This window comes from Branchiostoma lanceolatum, chromosome 13, assembly GCF_035083965.1.
Source record: "Branchiostoma lanceolatum isolate klBraLanc5 chromosome 13, klBraLanc5.hap2, whole genome shotgun sequence".
NCBI classification, from domain to species: domain Eukaryota; kingdom Metazoa; phylum Chordata; class Leptocardii; order Amphioxiformes; family Branchiostomatidae; genus Branchiostoma; species Branchiostoma lanceolatum.
This window is the reverse complement of record NC_089734.1, coordinates 3,729,331-3,755,108: the sequence shown is the minus strand read 5'-3', so window position 1 is coordinate 3,755,108 and position 25,778 is coordinate 3,729,331. Positions and strand designations below refer to the sequence as shown.

The 25,778-nt window shown below is 39.6% G+C and overlaps 3 protein-coding genes and 1 non-coding gene across 7 annotated transcripts in view; 2 read left to right on the top strand and 2 right to left on the bottom strand.

Moving 5' to 3' along the window:
- The window catches only part of LOC136446929 (sterol regulatory element-binding protein cleavage-activating protein-like), a 32,670-nt gene extending 26,974 nt beyond the window's left edge, over positions 1 to 5,696 (bottom strand). Inside the window, exons 1-6 of one of the 2 annotated variants that reach the window (XM_066445590.1) lie at positions 5,650 to 5,696; positions 4,795 to 4,952; positions 3,959 to 4,176; positions 3,506 to 3,620; positions 729 to 831; positions 188 to 266 (exon numbers count right to left, since the gene is read on the bottom strand). In XM_066445590.1, coding sequence (XP_066301687.1) covers positions 188 to 266; positions 729 to 831; positions 3,506 to 3,620; positions 3,959 to 4,176; positions 4,795 to 4,952; positions 5,650 to 5,685 — 709 coding nt within the window. In that variant the 5' untranslated portion in view covers positions 5,686 to 5,696. Of the gene's footprint in view, positions 1 to 187; positions 267 to 728; positions 832 to 3,505; positions 3,621 to 3,958; positions 4,177 to 4,794; positions 4,953 to 5,321; positions 5,393 to 5,649 lie in introns of those variants that run through there. The other variant, XM_066445589.1, reaches the window with a different exon arrangement.
- LOC136447994 (U5 spliceosomal RNA) lies at positions 1,439 to 1,561 on the top strand. The gene has a single exon (XR_010757823.1). It is a non-coding gene; the product is annotated as a U5 spliceosomal RNA (small nuclear RNA).
- Positions 5,697 to 5,737: 41 nt separating the features above from the next.
- LOC136447136 (sterol regulatory element-binding protein cleavage-activating protein-like) lies at positions 5,738 to 10,394 on the bottom strand. The gene is made up of 3 exons (XM_066445833.1): positions 10,042 to 10,394; positions 6,387 to 6,581; positions 5,738 to 5,948 (listed from the first exon to the last, which is right to left on the bottom strand). The coding sequence occupies exons 2-3, from the start codon at positions 6,527 to 6,529 to the stop codon at positions 5,738 to 5,740; spliced, it is 354 nt and encodes a 117-aa protein (XP_066301930.1). The 5' UTR covers positions 6,530 to 6,581; positions 10,042 to 10,394.
- A 193-nt stretch (positions 10,395 to 10,587) lies between these two features.
- LOC136446931 (uncharacterized) lies at positions 10,588 to 25,604 on the top strand. 3 transcript variants are annotated; one of them, XM_066445597.1, is made up of 8 exons: positions 10,588 to 10,753; positions 18,062 to 18,124; positions 19,401 to 19,529; positions 20,201 to 20,371; positions 20,816 to 20,946; positions 21,361 to 21,403; positions 21,753 to 21,945; positions 22,286 to 25,604. In XM_066445597.1, exons 1-8 carry the CDS (start codon positions 10,691 to 10,693, stop codon positions 23,728 to 23,730), a joined length of 2,238 nt encoding a protein of 745 aa, XP_066301694.1. In that variant the 5' UTR covers positions 10,588 to 10,690; the 3' UTR covers positions 23,731 to 25,604. The 3 variants fall into 3 exon arrangements, with proteins under 3 accessions (XP_066301694.1, XP_066301693.1, XP_066301692.1); XM_066445596.1 differs by lacking the exon at positions 10,588 to 10,753 and adding an exon at positions 13,840 to 13,980; XM_066445595.1 differs by lacking the exon at positions 10,588 to 10,753 and adding an exon at positions 16,445 to 16,582.
- The last annotated feature ends 174 nt before the right edge of the window (positions 25,605 to 25,778 follow it).

Here is a 25,778-nt window from a genome sequence, read left to right as displayed (position 1 = left end):
TATGGAAATCCAAGGACCAAGGATTTGAAACGGTGTGGCCGTGGCCTTATATACATGGTCATCATTCCAATGCATGGTATTGGCACTAAAAATGAAAAGCCCACAGCATACCAATTGGAGTTTTTCTTGAATATAAACAGGCTTGAAAACAAACAAATAAACAGTATGATGTATTAGTTATACTTACAGACAGAGAAGGATATATATAGGAACAGGATGAGATATGTGGCTAACAGGGGAACCAGCTCAATGATGCTGAACTCCTCCTGCAAGTAAACAACAAAACAAACAGAGATAAACACTTGCATAGCACAATTTTACCATAGACATCTGTCAAACACATAATCAGTTTTTTTCCATAACCTTCACCCTGCTGCCTAACTCTGTAACCAACAGAGAATGTGGTGCCAAATGGCTACATCATATAAAAATTTTCTAAGCATCTTCTTACACAGCACTAATACATTGTAACAGCCATGATAGAGATATTTACATAAGCCCTACCTAAGGAGTAAACTAGAAAACAAACAAAGATAAAACATTTACATGGCACCATTATACTACTGTCAGTTTTTTTCTATCGATTCTTTAGACAATGACATTAAAAAATTTCTAAGCTTTTTTTTTACCAAGGAGGTTTAAACCTCCTTGTTTTTACACAGCAGTTATGTATTATAGTTACTGAAAATACTAATTTGTAAATGAATTAAATATTGTGATAATTCTACCTTGAAATGCATGTGTGTAATTTGCTCCTCAGACTCCCGTGTGACATTCAGAAGGCTGGACTGGTATTTCTTCTGCAGCGTTGCCTTCAATGTATTGATAAATCTGTAAAAGACAAGGACATTTTCTCTTTATTTTGTACCATTTAGCTAAATGTTCATTTGTAAAGACAATGAGGTTATGGTAAAGACATGAGCATTTTCTCTTTATTTTGTACCTTCTAGCTACAACCTTACTAAGTTTCTGTAAAAGACAAGAGCATTTTCTCTTTATGTTGTAGTATGTATCCAAAATCTCATAAAATATGTCTTCATTTCTTTCTCATTGCATTCCTACAAGCATAAAAGCTGTATATATAGCGCTAGCTTCCTGGTCATGTGACCTACTTGCCTACAGGCCTAGTGACCTGGTTATGACATCATCCCAGGCAGATCACATGACTCAAGCTCATTATAATATCCCAGCATGCCTAGCGTTTAATGGACACAAAATCTTGCCTAAATCATTTTTATTGCATTAAAAATACAATTTTTGTGCAAATGAATGTTATCAAAAACACTTTTACTACAATTACAAACAGAATTCAGACCACAAAAGGATATCTAAAATGTTTTTATAGCTGAAAATTATACTTTTTTGTCAAGGTAAACAACGTCCCACTAACAATATTGGATCTACATCTACCCCCCTCCATTTTTTCTGCCTTTACCAGTTACTCTGGTTTCCCTTCAAACCACCACGCATAAATCTTTCGCCTTTTACTAAAGATTTCCGTGGAGGGGAACAATCAATGAGTCTATAAGACAATTTGTCTGGGTCCCACCACAGTGGGACTATAATAAACCAAAGAAATTCACACTACACTTCTTCTTAACTCAGCTTCACCTAAATCAGTGTTTTGTAAGTCCTGACACTTGATTCCCACATCACAATAAAGTCACACACTTTACTGAACCAAGCTTGACCTCAGTCCTCACACTTATAAGTACAGTCAAACCTGCCCAAGGCGACCACCCGGCGGACCCAGCAAAAACGGTCGCGATAGACAGGTGGTCGCCATGAAGAGGATTCCACTCACATGTTTCCAGGTCGAGGTTTTCAAATTCAGTACGTAAATGGATGGAAAATTATGTGAATTTAGACAGCATGACCCCCACCAGGTTCAATTCTCATTGACAGAAAGATCCTCCAAAAATTACATTTTCCGTTATCGTTGTAAATAAATAATTCTATGCCGCTACATCGTGTAAAAATTTTCGTCATAATTTTGACTACAAGACAATGGTTGCCTTGATGATCTCGCAGCGCCCTTCTGCATTCACACGTTACATAGTACACACACACACATGCACATCATCGAAGTTTTAAGGCCTAAGACAAATCCCTAGAAAACATCTGCTGGCCCTAGCCTTTTTTGGGGCGCCAATGGATAAAAGGGGCAAAAAGTTTGCGATCGGACAACTAAAGATGAAAACGGAACGGTGTGATTTCGTCGCGCCGCCAAGCTCTGTCAGTCTGTTCGACCGCATCGAAAGGTAAGTCAGTGCAGCAGAATGCACAGCGTCCAATAAAGCCGGTTTGTGAGATTCATGGAAATAAAAAGAAAATGAGAATATTAATTTTGATCAATAACTAGAGTATTCGTTAATGTTCATACACAAAAGCATCGTGTTTTAGAAAGGTCAGCGGTACGCCAAATCCAAGCCGCGCCAAATCCAAGATGGCGTCGGGACCAAGGAACAACATTTCTCGCCCGATGTTTTGCCCGCCGCGAAGTCATTTTTCGGCGGAATTTAGTAAGACACAGACACATTTTTGTTAAAAATACAACAAATAGATAGTAATTTGTGTGAAATCTGACTTTTTGACGCCATGCACTACGTATTCGTTTTGAAAATTGAGTTTAAACCGAACTGAGTTTGCGGTAAACTTTAAGATTACGATAGGCACAACAACATCACAAACATTTACAATGTTTATAGGGGGAACACTTTTATTAAAACACTTCATGGAGGAATCGGTGCTATAACATTGCTATTCCATATATTTTTGTCCTTCGAAGTCTTGAAAACATTTCCGTGAAATCCGACAGCAAAATGATCCGATGTCACCACACGCTTGAAAATTAGGCGGCCGCCATGGGCAGGGATTGTGCTCTGTGCGGTCCCAATTCGTGGCGGTCGCGGTCGCGTTGGACAGGTGGTCGCCTTGGGCAGGCAGCTTAATGCTTGTGCCTATGGGGAAAATTTTCGGTACCGAGAAAAAGCGGTCGCCATGGCCAGGTGGTCGCGTTGAAAAGGTGGTCGCCTAGGCAGGTTTGACTGTAGTTATATATCCCACATAGAACCTAGGTGCAAACTCTGTTTGCTGCCAGCTAACTCCTTTCATATGTTGTAACTGTCTGTTGTGCCTATTTCTAGCATTTTTCAGCAATCTATAGAGCATTGCAACTCTCAGTGATTTTGTCTTTTGTCCTAAAGATGAAACACATTGAGCTGTCATCGGTAAATTGTAAATCTATAACTTTTTAAAGTCGTTTGAAGACTCTTATATGTGATACTCAATAACGTTAAGCAGAGTTATGTACAACTTATGATATAATTCCTATTGTCAAGTTACGAGGGGAGGCCCAAGAAAAGCTACCTAGGCTTCTGCCCCCCCCCCTGCATGTTTTTTTTTGCCCTGTATATCTTTGTTTTAAACACTTGTACATATGCGAATGAATAAACACACAAACAAACAAACAATGTGAAAACATAAAAATCTGTTGATTTCTTACGTGGCGTTGTAGTCCTTCAGTGCCAGTGTCACAGCGTACATTATGAGCCTCTGTTTGTTGCGTAGGAAGAATCTGTGGACGCCAGTGGCTTTGGCAGGAACTCCAAACAGCAAGTCTGTCAGAATAGGAACAGGTTTGTGTCAGAAAACCGTGAAGTTAAAATTACAGTGAAAAGTTCAGAATCTACAGTGCTCTTCATTTTGAGTATTAGCATGCGAAAGAGAATGATGATAATGGCAAGATGATAGTCTCGAAAAACGTACACTGTAACATGCTCAAAAACGTGTACAAATTTTCAAAGTTCACATTCCTTAAGAACTCACAACGAAATTTGTCACATAGTCAAAATCTACTTGTCACTTGATACAGCTGTTGTTACATGTAGTAGTAATGGTAAGTTGAGATTCTAACTTTAACTCAGAGCTCAACAAAACTATATAAAAATGTCCATACCTTTAATAGTGGGTGCAGTCTCTATCGTTGGTGACTGGAAACTGTGAATTGTCTTGATAATCTGTCCATCCTCTTTAAACAGGGTGGCGTCGCTCTTCCAAAAGTTGGCGGGAGACACCAGTAAACAGTTGTACTCCGGTAGGAGACCCTTAGCCTTGAACTTAGGTAAGACTTCTGGGATATGGAGACAGAAGTCACTTGTACTTCTTGTTTTTCCACTGAGAAAAGAAAAAGCAAGAGTTACTGGTTAGAAATTCAATGCCTGGCATGAAGGGCTTTTGTCAAAATGTAAATTGTTTAATCAAAAGATGTCAGAAAAATCAATGTATTAATTTAATGACAGACACACTGCATGTAATAAAGGATTGGAACTTATATTAGGATGGCAATCACTTGCACAAGGGAAAATCTAAAAAAATTGGAAAGTATTGTTTAACTCCTTAGAAGAATAGTTTCCACGCTTATCCCGCTTCAATAATGCAATGATACAAACAAGTAGATGGGGTGAAATTCTAGTCCATCCCCACAAGCAATTTCCGTCCCAAGATGGATGAACAGGTCCTGGAGACAGTCCTGCATCAAACCCAGGGCTGTCTCCAGCTGTTAATTTTCCGTCCCACTCATTGTTTGGCAACAGATGTTTTGACTTTTTGTTGTTAAATTCGTTATTTCAAGCTTACGAAGATCAATTTCATGTCACAAAGTTCAGATTTTGGGACGGACAAGGTGGAATTTTTTTTTCCAGCCCCAAGAGGCAAATTTCTGTCCTGGGTTGAAGGGACGGGTCCAGGAGTTAGCCCTGCATCAAGCCACACCCCCTCCCCCCTCCTCCTCACCTAATTTTGACCTGTAGGTTGTTGACATCGTCTACAATGGAGAAGACTTTGGAGAGAGGAGCTCGGAACGCGTCCGTGGGGATCAGTCGGGATTCCCATGGCGACACTGTTGCCATGACAACAAACTGCTGAATAAACGCCACGGGTTTCCCCGCCAACTGTAACAAATTATGAAACACAAGTTAAATGTATGTTTATAGGGTAGGTATTTGTTATGAATGTACTAGTATTTAAACCTAGACCTTCTTATAATGAATTTACCCTTATGTGCCTGTTTTTGTTGTTTGTTCATATAACTGGTAACACAGCAGTTTTGTAGCAGGAGGGCACTTTTGCACCTGGCCTATAAAAGCCAGAACACATTGTACTGTACTTGTGCTCATACGAACCCTTTACCATTGAGAAAGCCACATACTGTACATGGCAAAGCTAGTCTGGGTGTAGGCTTGAATAATGTTTTAAACGGGAACTACACGGCTAAAGCGTCTCTTTTAAAGATGTGTATGGTTGACTTGTGCATAACTCACCCATTTAGGTAGCCCGGAATCCAGGTGCCCCTCCATGGCTGCCTGTAGAAGACTGGGCTCCACAGTAGCCTCAGTCACAGACAAGTGTATGTGTATGTTGTGTGAAACTCACCCATTTTGGTAGCCCGGAATCCAGGTGCCCCTCCATGGCTGCCTGTAGTAGGCTGGGCTCCACAGTAGCCTCAGTCACAGACAAGTGTATGTGTATGTTGTGTGTACATGTAACTTACCCATTTAGGTAGCCCTAAGTCCAGGTAGCCCTCCATGGCTAAGAACATGTGTATGTTATGCGTAAGAATAAGAAGAAGGTATACTTCGTGAAACTAACCCATTTAGGTAGCCCGGAATCCAGGTGCCCCTCCATGGCTGCCTGTAGAAGACTGGGCTCCACGGTAGCCTCAGTCAGAGACACGTGTTCATGTGTACATGTATGTTGTGCAGAAGAAGAAGGTATACTTCGCGAAACTCACCCATTTAGGTAGCCCGGAATCCAGGTGCCCCTCCATGGCTGCCTGTAGAAGACTGGGCTCCACAGTAGCCTCCGTCAGCGGCAGGCTGAACTCCTTCACGGTGGTGGTGTACTCCAGGGGGGCGTTACCGGGGAGGGGTAGGTTAGCCAGGGGGATACTGGGGAAAAGAAAGAGGAAAATAAGATGATTTGAAACTCTTGAAAAAAGAAATCATACATTTTATTCTAGTCTACTATGATAGGGAAACACGCAAGAAACTTTACTAAATGTTATCATCTGTTATTATGATTGCACAGGTAGATTTTTGTGATTGATCATACACTAACTTGTCGGCTTGGCACCAGGGGGCCCAAAATTGACCTTGATCTTCATCTTTTCAACATCTACCCACATACCAAATATAATGATTACAATATATCCAGAGGTTCGAAAGTTATGCCGACCAAAAAATCAAACATATGACATATGCACATACATTATTACATACACACATGCACATAGATACACACATGCACACACATACAGTCACACCAAAAACAATACCTCCATTTTTCCTGGAGGTAACTAGGCTATACTTGGACCGGTGTTCACTCACCAGAATATAAAGGCGACCAGCATGGAGAGGGGAATGATGGCGTACGGATGGTTGGACACGAACAGGCCATGTCTGTAGTACACGTGAGCGATCTTTTCTTTCAGTCGCTCCTTACGCTCTACCCATCCCAGGTGAATCATCATGGTACGTGTGTCTCAAGACGTCTTCAGTCTTCACATCTTACTCTTATCTCACCTGTGAAAATAAGAAATAATGGTACCCAAATGCCTGAAGGGACCTCGGGTATAATCTCGGGCTGTTCATGTAACTGCATGGCGGCCTCGCCACGGCACGCATTTTTGGCCAAGCACACCGGGTCACCCCTACTCTTCTCAAGTAGTGTGTTGGGTTCTTTTACGTGCAGAGGTTTGATGCTTGAGGCTTATGCCCGAAGCTCCCTCGTACACTGAGGCCTCCGGCTTTGTGTATGGATAAAAAATAACATAATGTGTGACTCATTTTGATCTTATTGTATTGAAATTGCAACACAGCAATACAAAAGTCACCCAGGCAACGTTGCTGATGTCGGATGCTATCTAACATACAGTAGAATATTCACATACAAAATAACGCCATACATCAAAACATCAATGGCTATAGCATTTTTTGGCAGGTCTGCACACCTTTTTTTGCAAGGAAAGGAAACACAGGTGAACACAGCCATAACTTGGCAACCTACGTGCTAAGAATGTAATGATACTGTAAAAGGGAAAATGTTTGTGGCGGTTTTATGTTCATGATTTTGACTGATCTTAAAACCACCACAATCATTTTTGCTCTATCTCCTGCCGTCCCTTGTTTCAACTGAAAACTGAAAACCACCGCGAATACTCCGTTTTCTCCCTACCAGGAAATTAAATCTGTGAAAACATTTCTCCTTTTACAGAAATCAATTTTACAAAACTGGGTCAATGACCTTTACCCAGCACAATAGGCACCATGCAGTAAGTGTAATTGCTGGCGTTTTAGAAGAATGTAGCCTAGGCCATATAAACTATAAGAAAACGCTTACCCAGTAAAACTTTCATGGTACGCATTGAAAGGTGTAAATTTCTAGCAAAAGGACATATAACAGAGCTTTGAAAAATATCATTCCTTAGTCAGTGTCAATATAAGAGTCTGAGAGTACTCTACATGGGGGTCCCGATAACGTTTTACACTGACTTCAGAAAAAAAAACTATGCATCACGCTAACTCAAAGAAGGCAATTACACAAAATTTCTAGACTCTACCAGTCAATTTGACCTTATCTCCATAGCCGACTCCCTTCAAACATTTGACTCTATTTGGCCAATTTCTACTATTTTCCCAGCGACCTGGGGAGACTGGTAGAGTCTACAAAATTTCCTTGCCTTGCTACGAATTACGTGAATAGGGTGGCTTTCCCTACGAAATACAGGAAATAGAAATAGGTTGCCTACGCCTTACAGAAAAGAGCATGCAGACCCTCTCATTACGCCATGGGCCTGGACTCTGGAGAATATACCAGTGCGTGTAGGGGGCAAAGGTGACAACGTGCTGCCATTGTTTACATGCGTTTGTAATGTGTCCATCTATTGGAGAAAAACCAGACTTACTGTTACAAATCTAGATCAAGGACACATCCATCCATCTTAAGATTCTATAGACAAACTACATTAAAAGGAAAGTGTACAAAAATGTTACAAATTATTTCTTTAATTATAACTAAATAAGTAATGATTCAGCAGTTCAAAAGTTGCTGCTTTTTCAACATTTTGTAAGTAGTCTCTGATACGAAGTATTTTCAAATTGTAAAAAAATACAAACTCAAAATTTCATTGTCGTGAAAACATACATTTGTAACCAAGATCTGTATTTACCATAGATAAATACAAGGACATAAGTACATACATGTAGATAGTATAAAGTCCAATACAATTACACATGTCTGCAGTTCTCTACAATGTGGGCAACTGCTGTGTTAAGCAATTTTGTTTCTTGGCATCAGTTGAAAGGTTAGGAGACCTGCATGTCTGTGACCAAAGCCAGGATTTTGTTTTGGGACCTTCTTTGTCGATTTTGTGAACAAGTGAGCGCTGAAGAATCTGTCTGGGGGTCTGCCCCCTATAAAATTTTGAAAATTTAACCCTGCCTACAGGCATGGCCTGGATACTGGCCAGTGGGTCAGTGATGCTGTCCTTTGTTTAACCCCTCCTAGAGTGGAACTTGTTGCTGTCGTCATTTAGATGGCTTTAAACAAATAATTGCATGCAGTTAGTTGTGCAAAGGTTAGATGTAAAAGGTCGTTCAGTCTGATATAACCAGCTGCTGCCGCGTCGCGTGCCTGCAAAGCTGGTGTGTTATGCTGAAGGACAGTTATACTGGCTATACAGATACACATACAGAAGCTGGTGTGTTACACCGAAGAGCAGTTATACCGGCTATATAGATACAGATACAGATAGTGACAGTACAGGCCCAATTGATCAAACAGCACATGTCGAACATGTGCACTGTACAAAAACATGTCCCGGGGCAGTCTCCTGGCAGCCTTACATTTTGTTTTCCATCCCACTCGTTGTTTGGGAGCTCATGTTGTTAATCTTTATCGCAAAATCTGTCATTTTACTTTATTTTTAGGATTACGAATATATGACAATGACAATACGAATATATGACAATGACAATATACATTCTTGTAATATTGAGAGACTTCTATGTATTTCTAAATGGCGCATTGCAACTCCATATATGATGTCTTCTTTACAATCCATTTGTTTAAAGCTCTAAGCTACAAGATACGCTTGAAATCACCCGATACACTTATTTTCTGTTACACAATACAAACTAATAAGACAGGCATGAACATTATTGAAGAAAAGGAAAGAAATTATTTTTGCCGAACCTTTCTTGTCATGTGTAGACCTATGCTTTTGCTGATACATGTGTATAAAACATACAGAATCATTCTTTGTGCACAGAACTTGGCGACTAACTGAAAGTGATGATGATGTCATAGGGTTGGGCATGTGGCCTGATGTTTTTGTTGACACATAAATTAGCACGTGGGTTAAGGTCATAGTGGGGGGGGGAGTGCAATATGATTTAAGAGTAGAGTAGATTAGATCAAGGAGGTTTAATAGACTTCTCTATTAAACCTCCTTGATTACATCCATACAGCCAGGTAGGAAGATCTTTTCCAGTTTATGCCGCTCATCCATTTACAGTGCTGTCAATCCAGGCTTATGTGGGCAATCCAGGGCCTTGTAGTTGTATACTATTGGATGGTGTTCACTGTTCCATGTGATTTTATTTATGATCACTATCAGTATGGGGTTGGGGCAGTCAACACTGTGCCACAGGATCAATGGAATATATTGTAGGACTGGTGTATTTGTTGTTGTTTAATTGTTCAAATAAACGACAACATGACATATGAGTCTTGAATCTTGAAAATTAAGTACCAGTCACACTCAGTACTTGTTCAAGACTTGCAGATTGCAGACTTAACCTGGTTGACTCCTAACGTTATGCAGTATATTATGACATATTATAACAGTCATGTAGTATTGTTATAACCTCCTTGATTCACCCAAGATTTCTAGGCAAGTCCTAAATAGATAAATATTCTAAAACTATAACAAGGAAAACGAAATTGTGTGGGATTTGAACAACAAGTAAAAGGTGAACTCACCTCGCATATCAAAGCCCTTGAATCCGACTCGATGTTTAGACCTTGGAGTCTGCGAAATTGTTTATCTGTGATCGATTCAAACTGCAAACAAACGTCCAACGGTGGGGAGGGGGGCGGTGACCGGAGAAAACAAATAACGGGTCCTGTATAATTCAGCTGTACGAAGCTTGGGAGGGCGGTTTCACTCGTTCTACTCGCCTTCTGTCTACTTCAGAGTCATGTTGACGTCAGGAAGATGCAGCTACATGTCTGTTGAAGAGAAAAACATCGCGAAAACAACCACATGTGGCGACTGCCAAAAAACAGATCGACTTTAGACCATGTTGAAATATGTCACTCAATGTAGCGGTCCACTTAACTTACTGCCTGAAAAATCAGTTGAACCACAATATTATATGTCCTTAATATCTTTAGCTGTAAATAATTTTTCAATCATAAATCTAAGATTATTTGTGAAAATTCAATATTTGGTCCTTAAATACTTATATGCATAGAGTGTTGAAAAAGGCACGTGATATATTGGTATGTAGGGCACCTGTGTTTGGTAATTTGATTTGGGGCCTCGCATCTCCAGGTTTACCATGAAAATCTTGCGGTTTTTGACGTTTACTTGAGATTTCCTGAGAAAACTACAGACAAACTGTGGAATATGTCTGAACAGGGACAACCTGAGACGTCTTCTGGGGATGAAGGGTTAGATCCAAGGATACAGGTGAGCGGAGAAGGCTTGAAATTCCGATTGAAAATTATGCGCCGGTGTTTTTGCAAGGACACAAGCAAGGTGTATGAAATCCAGCCGTTGTTTTTGTCCTAAATTCTGTACAACCTGTTTGATTATGCATTTAAAATTGCTCTTTGTTAGCAACATAATAGTCTTTTGACTAATACACGCGTGTTCATTTTGCAATATATGTCTGTCGCATCAAATCACTGAGAGTTTTGTAGCCGTGTGTCGAGAAATTTCGGCATGCGTGATTTTCCGTGTCACTAGTCAAAAATATGTTGTTTGTTTTGAGAATTTGACTCATCGTCAGATGATCTCGCAGACAACATTTTATTTTTCTTGTCATGAAATGATTTAACGCCATTATCCTTTTAGATCAGACCAGGTAGTCTTTATTTTAAGTCTAGATATAATGTGAACTTGCGTTTTTTCGCGATGTTTGTTTTCTGCGTGTGCAAATTTTATTACGTTGTTGCTATGAAATTATGAATGGGGGAGGGGGGCAGGGGGCGGTACCCTGGAGTGCTACAATGGTCAAGTGGAGATTTATACTTTTACATGTTTATAGGCGTGATTTAGTTTAAAGAAAAATCTAAAATGCGCACAAACACCTCATGATTTTTTTGTATAACTGGCCGAATCAACTCTACACCATTTTACTCTATAAAAGAATTAAGTTCTTCTCCAATGTCAGTGTAATCTATACAAGGCAAGATCTGTTTTCAAGATTTTGTTCAATGAAATTCTTTGAATTCATGTAAGTTCCCGGCACCTGAATTTGTGGCATGGTGAAAATTGAGCCAGTAGTACTAGTAGGGAGACAATCCAATTGTATGTATTTGATTAGGGGTGCCGGTGTTGCCATGTTGTCTAAAAATAGTTGTCTATTATTTTGCTACAATGGTCTTCTAGTTGCTGTGTTTCCCCTGGTTCAGGTTTGTGTGGATGATCTCTTAATTCTAGGTTGTGTTGAGTTTGTACCAGAGAACTGTCACCCTCCTTTGGTCTAGATCCTGGAGTTACTGTAAATCAAGAAATCTTTGTGATCGTTTTATGTTAACAGTTTTCGCGGGGAGAACACATTGGAAACATGTGCTAGATGTCTTGCATTATGTTACTTACTAACAGGTGCTTCAACCACAAGCTTAGAACATTATGAACAACTTATTCTCTAGTTTCGTCTGCAAAATTAAGACCCATCAAATGCAAATCAATTTACAGTAACACATGGAATGAGTGATCAAAGGTTGAACCTCACATCAAAATTATAATACTAGTACTAGTGAGTAGTACGCAAAGTTACGTCTAAGACAGTATCACTATCAGCCTTTAGTATCAGGGCCTCTGGAGTACTAATTCAATGTAATACAGTAATCAATAAATACATCCCACTTGGACTTAATAGTATTTTTTCTTTCATTCATTCATTCATTCATCCATTCAATGTGCACTCACTCACTCACTCACTCACTCACTCACTCACTCACTCACTCACTCACTCACTCACTCAATGATCCAAGTGATCCATCCCTAACTCAGGCTACATTTATTAGCATAATAAATACAAGCTTGAACAGTTGCTGTGTTAGCTCAAAGTCAAACTGAAGAATGTAGATAGAGTTCTCTGTACCAGTCCCCTCCTGGTGTCACCTTCAGTGACATCTCAGGCTTTTCCAAACAACTCCAAATGGCTCCTTGACCCCGGGTAACCCACAGCTGTTCTGTATCAACTGTAGGGTGGTTTGTACCTCCTGCTCTTCTTGGAAATGTTCTAGCCTGGAAACTAGACTTTTTCCAGGCCAGCCCTCCTCCTCCTCCTCAGTCCTCTCCTTCTCAGGGTCTACACAAGCCTGCCTTAAGGTTCTGTATGGGGGATCCTGGCAACTGTATCAACTGTAGGGTCGGGTTTGTACCTTCTGCTCTTCTTGGAACTACTGGAACTGATAAAGCATAGAAGCCAGACTTTTTCTTGGAACTGCTGTAGCCTAGAAGCCAGCCGTTTTTTTTGAAACTGCTTTAGATTGGTAGCCAGCCTTTTTCTTGGAACTGCTATAGCCAGGATGCCAGACTTTTTCCAGGCTAGTCCTCCTCCTCCCTCCTCCTCCTTTGTCACTCAGTCCCCTCAAGGACATTTTAATCTCCTTTGTCCTCTACTCAGGGTCTACAAAATGTAAACAAGCTTCTTTCTTGAGGGTCTATACGGGGGATCCTAGCAAATTCAGGAGGGCCGGCAACGCTGGGAATGAGTTCATTACTGCACTAGATTGTTCCAATGATTCATGTCGTTGGGCTTTCTGTTTTGCCAGCCAACAATGTTTGGAAGAAGTTCTATGGAAGCCCAGGTTGTGCTCTAAAATGTGAACCAGTGAAAAATGCAGCAATGACAGAAAGGCTAGTATAGTTAGTATGACCAACGAAATGTATCAAAAATTCAAAGAAGCTTTTCATTCATACCAGGTCAGCTTTGAAAGTTTGATAGCCATATCAGCTGCTGCTAGTCCATGATACCAGCTATATATATAGAATACAACACGGGGTATTCCGTATCACCCGAGGTACCAGCCCGACCGCGGGTCGGATCGCCCGACGGCCGTAGGCCGGAGGGCGATCCGACTCGCGGGAGGGCTGGGACCGAGGGTGATGCGGAATACAACGTGTTGTATTTTATTTATGTCATACCTTGGTCATTCCCACTCGAGAAAACAGACATTTCAATGCGGAATGCACCAGAAGTTGATGGAGTTTTGTGTCCTCGAACAAGAAACTGTAGCAACATTGATTCCAATCTCCGAATCCGGTGTTCGAATTTCCGACCGCCGCACAACCGGCGCGCTCGAAATGCGTTCGAAATATTCTATGGAAGCCTGTGTGATAACACTTCCGAACCCTATGTGATCCGGATAGTTATCACACGGTCCGGAACACCCGTATCAGGCCCAGGCATGACATAAAAGGAGATACAGTACTCATGCGTGATACGTGATATCAGTAGTTCTAAGTGCTACATGGTCTACATGTGGCACGAAAATGGGTCAACAGTTCTTTGATATCTAGTGCCGACTGTTTGTGCTTCGTACATTTCCTGACTGGAAATGTTGTCCTTTATCATAATCCTGGGAGCAGTCTTGCAGTGGGTCCAGAAGAAAGTGAATACACCAGAAGTAGACATCCGCCCATCTCTTGAGACTGTTGTAGCGCTGTGTGAAGTTACTAAGGTTTGCATTATGAGTAAATATGGTTCATGATAGCAGTTCATTTCTAACTTGAATGGTTGCTCTGTTTATTCAAGTATTGTAACTTTCTTGTTTATTAAGGACCTAAGATTTTGGCATATGTATTTGTAGAGGGCCTGTATCAGATCCCTTTAATTTCTTTGTTAATTCTTACGTATCTATTATTTTGAAATACAGTGGTCATGACGCTAAATAACATGTACTAGTACAAATGTACAGCCAGGGCTGTCCATTGCCACTAACCAGTTAAAGGGGCATATTGTAGAATCAGGTGGGCAAAAACTACAAATAGTAAGAATTTGAAAGATCTACACAAAGATTCACATTTGTAACTTATTACCTTCGTCGACGAAATGGTTTCGTCGACAAGGTTATTCGATGGTGCTTGTCTGTGTGTCTGTTAGTGAACAGAATAAGTCGAGAACGCCTGGATGGTTTGTTGTCGTAGTTGGTGTGTCGGTGTGTATGTGGGACATCTCAAGATGATTAGATTTTGGGCGAAGTGTTTTGCATAATTAACGAGAAAAGTGTAAAAATGTGTTACATTGTATGCTGAAGTATGTGTAGTGTTGGCTGTGTTATTCCAATTTAAGGCGTCATGGATAGGGGCAAGGGTCCTGAGGGGTCATATTGGAGGCAGGAAACGTCAGTTACACAAATTGGCTGTCAGCCAGCTGTTGGCATTGGTAAGGTAGTCTCCAAGCAGACGTATGGGTTGGCTATAGCAGGGGCAGGTTTTGCTTCAGACTTTGAAAGGGAATTACTCAAGAAGGGCTTGGTGGATGGTCATAAATTTTTGTACATAGTAACAACGATAAGTACATAGTAACAATGATAAGTACATAGCTTGAGTGCTGATGTACATGATTAGATACTTATTATGCAAATCAGTATCTAATTTGCATGATTAATGAGGAAAGTTTATACATCCATCAAAAGATAGGACTCTCAAACATGTGACATATGTAACTGAGGAAGAGAGAAATATTAATAGATATCAGCTTTGCAAATGAGAACCTCATTGACATAATTAATGAGAAAAACTATAACTCGAGATGGTCTTGATGGATGGTCATGATTTTTGGTATGTAGATAGCTTACGTGATGCTTTGTATGATTGGATGATAATTATGCAAATCAAATTCTAACTCACATGATTAATGAGGCAATTTTAAAAATCTGCTGTGTTCCATGATATGACTATTCAAATATGTGACATTTGTAACTAAGGAAGAGAGGAATGTTGATAGATAGGAAATATGCAAATGTTGGCCTAATTAGCATAATCAATGAGAAACTACTATAATTCCATACTAGTAAATGACGGCAATTTCATACTTGTGGCATTAGGAAGTTGTGTGAATGTGAACACCATGGAATCAAATTATGCTAATAAGGAGGGAGCTTATTTGCATAATTGATGATAAATGTTAGCATAACCTTCTTTGTTAAGCTCATAGTCATAACAAGGAGGTTTGGACAACTTATGTTATTTGGGTGAAGAGGGTCAACTGGTATGATTGATGATTGATGAAAAACACTCCTAATACGTCAGTCATAAAGGTCAAAATCATTTGACGAAGGTATGAGGTCGTAGAACTCTTGTTTGTTACTTATTTCCAACATATTCCCGTCATTTTGTCACATTTCCACCATTAATAAACGACGAAAAACGCAAAACGTGTAAAATCTGGTTCATCTACATATTAACTTATATGCAAGTTAATATGCGAATAAGCCAGCGTAGAACGCTACGAAAAATCCGAATCGACCGTTATGGTCGGAGTTCGAGCGTCACAGGAAAATCACCACAAGTGAACAAACTTCAGAACGTCAGGCGTTTGATCGCGTGTTCGGTGGTTCGTTTGAATGTTGGACAAGATGGCGGCCAATTCAAGCGGCGGTGGGGATTGCGTATATAATTTTTTTCAAGACGTTCGCATGATACTACAAAGTCGCATCCGTACGTGATGAATATTGCTGTGCAGTGTAATAAGGTAGATTCAACTAATGATGTAGAAAAATAATAAAAAAACAAAGAGTTTTGTTTTATGTTCATGTCACAATATGCCTTAACAAGAATTGTCACTTTTCAGTAGAAGTCATCATTCATTTTATTCACTCTCAACATCGTGAGAGTTGTTGCTGTAAATTTATTTATGTTTACAGGAACTTAATTTCACATTAGAAAAGGAAAGTAGATTTTGCTGTGTTTTAAGTTTGTAGTTGAAACTTGAACCAATTTTGTAATACAATAGGAATACAATGGAAACATATATTTACAGTGTCATCATTATGTGGTGAATTAAAACCAGCGCAAACATTGAAAGTTTTACCATATCCAGACCAAGCCCCGCCCCCTCCCGTGCCCTGAGATGACCCCTGGGGAAACTTGGCACACTACATTTCCATCTCAAAGACCCTAGCAGCAGGAATGCTGGGATATTTGCCTCCATCTGGTATGAATAGATCCAGGACTTCTGTGCAGCGAGGAAGTCTGTCAACAACACAGGGACTCAAAATGTCCGGCCTGGCGTCCGTGGAAAGTTTCTGCGGGGACGGGAATGTGTACAGGATACGAAAGGCAGGGCGTGTTCAAATTTCTGTCCTTCCTCAACCCCTGTATGCTCGCATGTGTGCAAAATGTGGGTTTGCGAATGCTTTGTGCCAGCTGCAAGCTTCGGTTTTCAATGCCGTTACGCTTCTTTCACATTTGTGGCCCTTTGTATATTGTGTTCTGGCGTGACCTATATCTTCTGCGATTCCTGGAGTTCTCTATGCCAGTATGTAGCTTCCAGGGTGCTACACAGCACCATGACTTTGTTTTTAATACTCTTTCCTTGCTTTGTCTTGTGGCAGTAGGTTGTGGTACAATGTTGTGATGTTGCTCACCCAATATCCAATCAGTATCATGAAGTATTTATTTGGGACCATGCCAATGCTGTGGGGAAAGCTGAGTTATCTAGTACAATCTCATACCACAATACTTTAGGGGCATCCAATTAGTCAGTATACTTCCTATTGGATGGTTTAATTAATTAGACTGGATGGGGCCCAATTAGGGTCATGGTTAGGGAGAGTGATAGGGCTGTACCATTAGCTGTTAGCCTCAAATATAGGGGTGTAAATTTATGGTGCAACTTTGACCTACTTTGACATTTTGATAACAATTTCGTTCAAGGCCTAGTAGTTAAGTTTTGGAGTTGTATTTCATTTCTTTAAGAATATCTCTTGCCCATACATGTACATGCATATTCAATTACTCTAGTAGTCACTTCAAGAAATGCTTGATAACAGAATGTTATAACTATAACATGAACTCTCATAATTCCACAGGGCACCACATTATATAGATTATTTAAAGAATGTGTTTTTGTAAGTTGAGGTATTCTCAAGAATGACTTGAACACATAGATATCTGAACTTAATCATACACATATACTAAACTAAGTACTAGTACTTTTTGTACATTTTTTTTGTACATGCAGCCCAGGGATTACTGATGCTGCATTCATAGTTTTCTTTCAAAATTTACTGTTTTGGTTTTGTTATTCTGATGTGGCCATCTTAGGGCAGTGGAATTTTGAGAGTTAATGTTGCTATAAACTCTTGCCAGTAAACTGTAGAGGCATGGTCTTGTTTTGTCTAGTTAACTTGGAGGTCAGCCAATATACAAGATAGTTGGCAGTTAAAGTAGTTTAGTGTCTCTTCCTTTTTAGGCATTGAAAATGTAAAACGGCAGCATATCAGTGACTTACGTAGATATTCGTAAGGTCCCATAGGTCCTTGAAATACCAGTGTAAACCAGCTGCAATTTGTAGAAAAAAAACGAGGATTGCAGGGAAGAAATATGCAATTTTGAAGCTAGAAAAATTACAAGAATTCAATATACATTTGTACATTTCAATCTACAGTATGTCATTGTCAACAGGAATATACCATTCTGTCATAGGAGGGAAGCCATTCCGTCAATGGAGAAGAAACAACAACCACAGAAGTGTTGAACTGAAAGAAAATCTTTTTGCATCACATTGTAACTAAAATGCCTCTTTTTACTTTCCAGGAGGAGTTGGAAAGACTGAATGCTGCCAGCAATGAGATTAACAAATTAGAGGCAGAGCTGGATGTAAGTATAATATCTGTTTCTTCTTGTCAGTAAAACTGATTTGAGAAGAATAGGAATTTTCATATCTTTTAAGTCATATCCAGGGCTGTTTCCAGCTTTAGACTTTTTTTGTCCCACTCATTGTTTGGGCGGCCATGTTCTTAATTTTCGATGTTAAATCTCCCATTTTATTATGCTCACACAAAAAAATATTTTCATAAGCTTAATGTCATGGATGATGGAGTTCAGATTTTTGGGACAGACGGGTGAGTTTTTTGTCCTTCCCAGCAAGCGAATTTCCATCCAGGGATAGAGGGAGGGGTCCTACAGACAGCCCAGGCCATAATCACATTGTCATCGTGAAATTTCATTAGAGAATTGTCTGTCAAATATCCTAATTGTAGTGAAGGGAAACTCAGGGAGAGTTGTGACAGATGTGGTATGATTAGTAATGCAGGGATCTCCCTAAACTAAAGAATGGAACAGTGGCACTCCTCCATCCTGTTCTAATCCCAGCTCCATCCTGTTGACTTTAACTGAAGTTAGGGTATTTCTTCCAATATTCCCCCAGCTAAGTCTTTTATTTTGCTCAAAACTGGAAATTCCAGATGTAAAGCTCAAGTTGCAGGAAATGACTTCCATTTGTGTCTGAAAAAGGCAAAATACAACAAAGTTAACAGCTGCTCTGTTCTTGAGGGGTGTGCACCCCTCTCCAGACCTACCCCCTTGTGACATGCATTCTGTGCTTGGCACCCTTCCCCATCCTGCTCTTTATTTCTGGGGAGATCCCTGGTAATGTATATGTTGCATGAACAAGGCTCTAAGTGTTCCCTGTCTCAAACATACTGTATAGTTCTGTTCACACCAGCCAACTGTTGTATCAGTATAAACACAGCTGTTTCTGTCAGCTCAGAACATTGAATATGAGAAATACCTTTCTACTTAGAAGATAACTTTTGTAAAAGTCTCCAGACAATTTCTAATGGTAAATTTAGGAGGACTTGAACAGCGTAACATTGAATTAACTCGTCATTGCGAAAATGCTTTGGGAATGGATACATCGGATTATTCAATATCTAGCGTAGATACCCAGATCTAGTTTGTTGTGGGTCGAAAGGAATATGCAGGTCAATTAACTTGTAAGCACTGCCAGCCTTCCAAGCTTTACAGTTAGACTTACTCACTCATCTATGCTGTTTTTTACAGTTAGACTTTGCCGCCCCTAAATATGATATTAAGCATTACCTGGTCCCCCCATGTAGACCCTTTTCTTATCCTAGCCACCTGTATTTTACAGGAAGCCCGTGCGCTGTTCCGACAGACCCTAACAGAGTCCACCCAGAAGCTGAACCTCCTGTCCAAGAAGATGGGGAAGTCTGTGCAGAAGGCACGGCCGTACTACGACGCCAAGAAAATGGCCAAACAGGTATTATTTAATGATCTTTTAACTTAGATTAACAGTTGTATCTTTTGATAAGTACTATGAGAATCAATAAACAAAAATTTTGTGGTATAAAGTTGACTGAACATTTTATTTTTGCACCTAATATTAGTAATAATTAAACCAAAAATTCCTTTTACCAAGGATAAATTGACATGCTGTTCAGGTACAGAATTGGTAGATTATGTACCATTTGAGTATTACATGGTGATTCATAATTCGTCATGATAGTTGAAGAAAAAATTGTTTTCAGATGCTGATTTTACGAAAAGGTTTCTTAGCAGTTTCAATCAAAGTATTCCCAAAAGTACGCCAAAAATAATTACTCAAGCAACTGGATAAGATTTTGAAACAGTCAGACGTTTCAGACAGTATCCACTGTCTTTCGTCAGTGACTAACGATAGGGCTGAGAACACCAGCTTTATACCAAAACTCTGAATAGATTTGTTAATGAGGTAAAGACAATTTAGGATGTCTTGAAGTAGTCTTCAAAAAGAAGATTAATTCAAGACAAAGTTTATGCCCAAAAGTGTTGTTAGTGAGACGAAGCTAGTGAGTTTCTTTATGTATGCTGTATACATGTATATTTAGATAAGAAATGCAAGTATAGTCACAATGTAGAGGCTTGAACAACAGTACGTCTCTTCCAAAACAGGCACAAATAGAAGCGCAGAAGGCGGCCGTTGAGTACCAGCGAGCCAACGGGATCCACCGCGCCGCTCGTGAAACCATCTCTCTGGCGGAGCAGCGGCTGTTCAGCGACGCGGACGAGAAGAGGCAGTTCGACTCCGCCTGGCAGGAGATGTTGAACCACGCTACCATGAAGGTCAGGTCAAAGGTCATGAGTAACCAATCAGCGTGGTCTATACAAGTTCCTTTCTTTTTAGACAAACGCCTATTGATAATTAGCCTGGATGCCAGACCCCCAAACTCTGAAATATCTATCGTGTGGGTCCCACATGATAGATATTTCAGAGTTTGGGGGTCTGGCATCCAGGCTAATTGATAATCTTTCTTGATATTTTTTGTCCATAGAACCTGTTACAGCTATATGTCATGCTCTACTGAAAAGGCAAATAATTGATTATTATTAATTCTATGCAAAATGCTATATATATAGCAATGTTAACCTTATTCAATGTTGCACAGATGTTGTTCTATGGAGGGACTGGAGATACGTTAACACGGCCCAGGTATGACATAAATATAATGTACTGTATGATAAGAGGTTTTTTTTTCAATTGTCAAAAGTCTTCATTCAAACTTTCAGGTGATGGAAGCAGAACAGATGCGATCTAAGAGCGAACACGACCACCAACAGAAGGCCGAGGCCTACACAACGGCCAATCAGAAACTCCAGCAGTTAGAGAAGTCACTGAAAAAAGTCATTACTAAAACCAAGTATGTTGATTTTTATCATTTTCTTGTTGGTCATTCAGCAATTAGTCTGTTTTTTTAGAGTGTCTGCTTGTGAAGTTGCATGCAGGGGTTTTTCTCAAAAAAATACATTGGGGCACAACCCATATGTTGTGTAGTGACAGAAGGAGGGATATGAAATCGGTGTGGATTTTCCCTCCTTACACAGTATGAAGTTTAAGAGAATTTTAAGTTAAATGGGGTATTCTAAGTTTTCTTAAGGTTGCAAATTAATGACAGACAAGTCACAGTTGAAGACTGTGGCCACATGTGACCTACTAGCATCATGTTTTTAAACACCCTGAGTTAGAATATTTTTGCCTATTTTTCAAAGACCAGTGCTGAATAGATTTTGCATAACAATTTGTTTAGAATACTTGCTATGTTTGCTCTCCTCAGACCATACTTTGATGTGAAGAACAGTTTTGAGCTACAACTTCTGGTGAGTCATTTGTTATATACAACATCATCTCTCTCTCTTTCTCCCTACCTCCTTCCATCCCTCTCTCTCTCCATCCCTCTTTCTCTCTCTCTCTCTCTCTCTCTCTGTTGTACGTGTATGAGAGAGAGATTGTGTCCATTAAATACTTTGCAACCTACTTTGGTTTGGGTTAGATATTCTGACAGCCATGCAAGCCACGAGTTTTTTCCTTTAGTTATAACTTAAAACACGAGTTTAACTTTTTTTTGCAACCTTAGCTAAAGAATCTGAATATAATATTGTCCTTAAGTTATAACTTAAAACACGAGTTGAACTTATTTTGCGACCCTTGTCCTTGCTGTTTTTATAGCAACAGAAACAGAACGTGGAAGACCTTCAAAAAGCCGTGTCAGCTTCCAAGGTCAAGTACAGGGAGGCCTTAAAGAACCTGGAGAGCATCTCAGATGAGATCCACCGCAACCGACAACTTCTCAAGGAGCCGCGCAGCGCAGGGGTGGGGGCCGAGGCGGAGCGTGATGACCTGCCGGAAATCAACCTCGATGGTATGGGTGGGCATTTTCTTATGACAAAGAAACAAAAGATGTCAGACCTAGCAAACCATGTCATACAAGCATATATTGAAGGTTTTTCCTTGAAAATTCGCTGTTGAGGTAAAGGTTAAGAGACTTGGGAAAAGGTTGACATTTCATCGTAAAATTTAACTTATTATTTGTGTGGTCACTTTTCTAGACGTGGACTCCTGTTCTCAGTTCTCAGACCTGGATGATTAAAAACTACTGGACCACCAAAATCTTTTAAACCCTCAACTTGCAAGAAACTTAAGAAAGGTTGACAATTGATCATAAATGTAACATGTGTTTTTCGTCATCCCTTCCTGCATAGATGTGGACTCCTGTTCTCAGTTCTCAGACCTGGACGACGGCAATAGCCTGGACACAGACTCCACTACAGACGACGCTTCTATGGTCGCCCAGACGGACACCGCTAGCCTTGCACGGAGGGAGAGGGGGGGATCGTTCACTTCTCATAGCAGCGAGAATTTCTCCTTGAGTTCACAAGATGTTACAGAGAAAACTTCAGAGAGAGGACTTGTCACTGAGGAAACAGCTACATGTACAACAGGATCTGTACAAGCTGTAGAGGGAGGAAGTGTCACTGATGGAACAGCGACACGTACAGTGTCAGAGTCTGTACAAGCTGTAGAGGGAGGAAGTGTCACTGATGGAACAGCGACACATACAGTGTCGGAGTCTGTTCAAGTCGTGGGGGGAGGAAGTGAAGGAACGGCTGCAGCAGTATCAAAGCAATCCGTTGAGGGAGGGCTGACAGAAAAGGTAACAGCAGTAGATGAGAACGAGACAGAGGGTGGAGCGACAGTTGCAGGAATGGCCACATGTAGGGAGGAAGAACCAAACAGAATGGAGGAAATACAGACAGAAAGTACAGAAGAAAACACTTCTCAAAATTATGATATTTCTGAGATAGATGCAGACAAACCAGATAAGGAAGACATAGATGTACATGTAGAGCAAGAGGTATTGAATGATGCTAAGAAAGCTTCTGAAGATGTTGCAGATGAAGGAGATATGTCTCATCATACAGCTGAATTTACACCTATTGCTGCACCTGGTAATGTTATCACTGAAGAGAGTGTTGAACAAGAGAAAGATACATCTAGAGAAGTAGTTGAAGTTGAATCTGAGACATCACAAAATGTGAGGGATAGGAAAAACACACAAGATGTATCTGAGGAATGTAATACAGCTGTACCAGATGAGGTCAAGGTCACAGAATGTAGGGAAGAGGTCATAGAAAACAAGGTAGAACAGGATAGTGTCAAGGTGGAATATAGTGAAGACAGTGCACTGGAAAATCAGGAACCCACAGTTGTAGTTGAAGAGAGTCAGACAGCAGGGGAAGTTACAGGGAGGAAAGATGATGCTAAAAGGGAGGAAAGCACAGAAGTTAACAGTTTAGACTCACAGGAACCTCCTGTAACAGATACGACTGTCGAGGTAGTTTTAAACACTAGCGTAGAGGAAACGCCGTCAGAAATAAGACAGGCAGACAAACCTTCCAGTGTAGAAAACATAGAGGGTGGGGATCATCGGGTAGAGAAAAGTCAAGGGGTTGTAGAGGAACGTCAAGGATCAGAGGTCACAGAGGAAAGACAAAATACAAGAGAAGAAAGCTCTGAGATTCAGGGACAGGGAGACTCCCTTAAAAATGCGACAAAAGAAGAAAAGCAGAATTTGTCGAGTCAGGCAAAATCAGCGGAGGAATTGACAGCCGAGGAGATAGATGAACTTGAGGACACTTATTTGTAAGTTGAATAAAATGAGATTTTTTACACAACAAATATATAAAAATCCATTGATTGCCATGGTTATTCCTCAAATCAAATCAATGATACATATGCCTGATATGACATAGCAATTTGGTAGTACTTTACTACTGTTGTAAAACTTACCATTTGACCAAAAAAGAAAGATATTTGATGCATTCAAAATGAAGCCATATGAATTCCTGGGACATCAAGCAGTTTTCTGTACTTGACTGTGACAACCTTGTGGAAATGTGGATTAAACAAAGGCAGTTGAGATTAATGTTATCATGATGAGCAATACATTGCAATTGTAAATGCATGGAAAAATTCCAAAGAAAAGAAGTATGTGTATTTTGGAAAAAGTGGTATATAAATAAAAAGACAATAATGTTATGAATGAACGCTGCACCATCACTTTACATGTAATTTTTTACCCCAGAAAGTTATCAAATTTTATAACTGACACGATTGCGTCAGAAGTTGAAATGCTCAAACACTGACATGTAGATATGCTGTAAAAAAAAAAGATACATTGTGTGATTTTATATACAAATATATATGATATAACGTTACAGGGTAAAATTGGTCCTAATGTAAGTGCACAATTGAAATCAACAAATCCTCATTGTATGACAGTTAACCATGTTTGCATCACAGGGTTCTATGTGTGAAAATGTACAATGATTCAAAAACTTGAAAAGAAAGGCAAATTCTCATTTGACAACATTTTTTCCAGTGTTAGTTCTCTTTATTTAGCATGTGTTCCCTTCCCATCCATCTACAATGTTTCTACGCACATTGTTACTATGAACACAACTGTTGTTGTTTACATAATGTATATACCATTATAAAGATTATACAATGTATATACTGCGATGTATCAGTGCTGTTATATTAATGCAGTGTTGTCATTGATTTTTATGCCACAAAAATAGTACTAGTAAACAATATGACTAAACATAATGTGGAACAAATATAAGCCATTGTATTGCCAAATCCTGGAGAAATTGTTGACTTTGTGACACTTTTTACTGTATACGTATTGTACATGTATGTAATTACAATCAGTACTAGTATGTAACTAGTTCAAAGCACAGCAGGACAGGAATAAAGGAAATTACTCATAAAATGTATTAAATATGGTATTGTAGACTGCAACTTCGTCATCAGAAAGTTTCAGATTGAATAACAAAATACCAGTACACATCGAAAGTGCAATTTACCAATGTATCAACATTTTTAAAGAGAATTCTGTAGTTTTTTCAGCAAATGTATGATCGACTTGAAGTTATGATATTGGTTGCCTATGCCTGAAACTTTTATATTGTGATTATGATAGTTCTTTTTTTTAAATCCAGTTACAATGGCTGCATGTATTATTCTCAAGTAAACAGGAATGCAATATTTCACGTATGACAATGTTAATGTAGGTTTTGATAGTTTTTTTAGATCCATAGTTACAATGGCTGTATGTATTATTCTCAAATGTAAACATGTATGCAATATTTCATGTATGACAGTATAAATGTATCAGACTTAGTGCAACATAATATTTCTCAGTACCTGACAATTTTAGTCATAAGCCATTAAACTTTCAAAATACATATTACATCAATAACAATGGATGATTTGAACAATGTTGAATGTTCCTTGCCTCTTTTTGTACAGAGGAAAATTTAAACATCTGTACATGTGTGGAGATGTTCCCATGAGAGTATCTTAGGTTGACACACTTGTCAGATTGCTAATGAGGGCCAAGTGCTGTAGATATTTTTATACAAACTATCTTTCTCACATTTAAGAGTCATTGTGTGTAAATCTATTGTGCACAGGTAAGAGAAATATAGTGGAAATAAAGTGGAAATACAGACAGAATTGGTGAGTTTGCTCAACTTTGCTGATGTCACTAAATCGTCTCTGACGTCCTACAGTAATAACTGTATTTTCTCTGATATATGTGCATGTTGCCATATAAGCTCATGTGCTGTGCTTTAATGAACAAGTTTCTAGTTGGTTTCACACAACGTCACATTCTTGAAAGTTCAGTTA

What these genes read in the sequence shown, in the direction of transcription:
- LOC136447136 (XM_066445833.1), bottom strand. Translation starts at nt 6,529, where the DNA reads ATGATGATTCACCTGGGATGGGTAGAGCGTAAGGAGCGACTGAAAGAA. An exon ending in CTGGTCGCCTTTATATTCTG is followed by an intron (nt 5,949 to 6,386) that starts GTGAGTGAACAC and finishes TCTTTTCCCCAG; the next exon opens with TATCCCCCTGGCTAACCTAC.
- LOC136446931 (XM_066445596.1), top strand. Translation starts at nt 13,858, where the DNA reads ATGTTGTCCTTTATCATAATCCTGGGAGCAGTCTTGCAGTGGGTCCAG. An exon ending in CCAAGAAAATGGCCAAACAG is followed by an intron (nt 19,530 to 20,200) that starts GTATTATTTAAT and finishes CTTCCAAAACAG; the next exon opens with GCACAAATAGAAGCGCAGAA. An exon ending in TGAACCACGCTACCATGAAG is followed by an intron (nt 20,372 to 20,815) that starts GTCAGGTCAAAG and finishes TCAAACTTTCAG; the next exon opens with GTGATGGAAGCAGAACAGAT.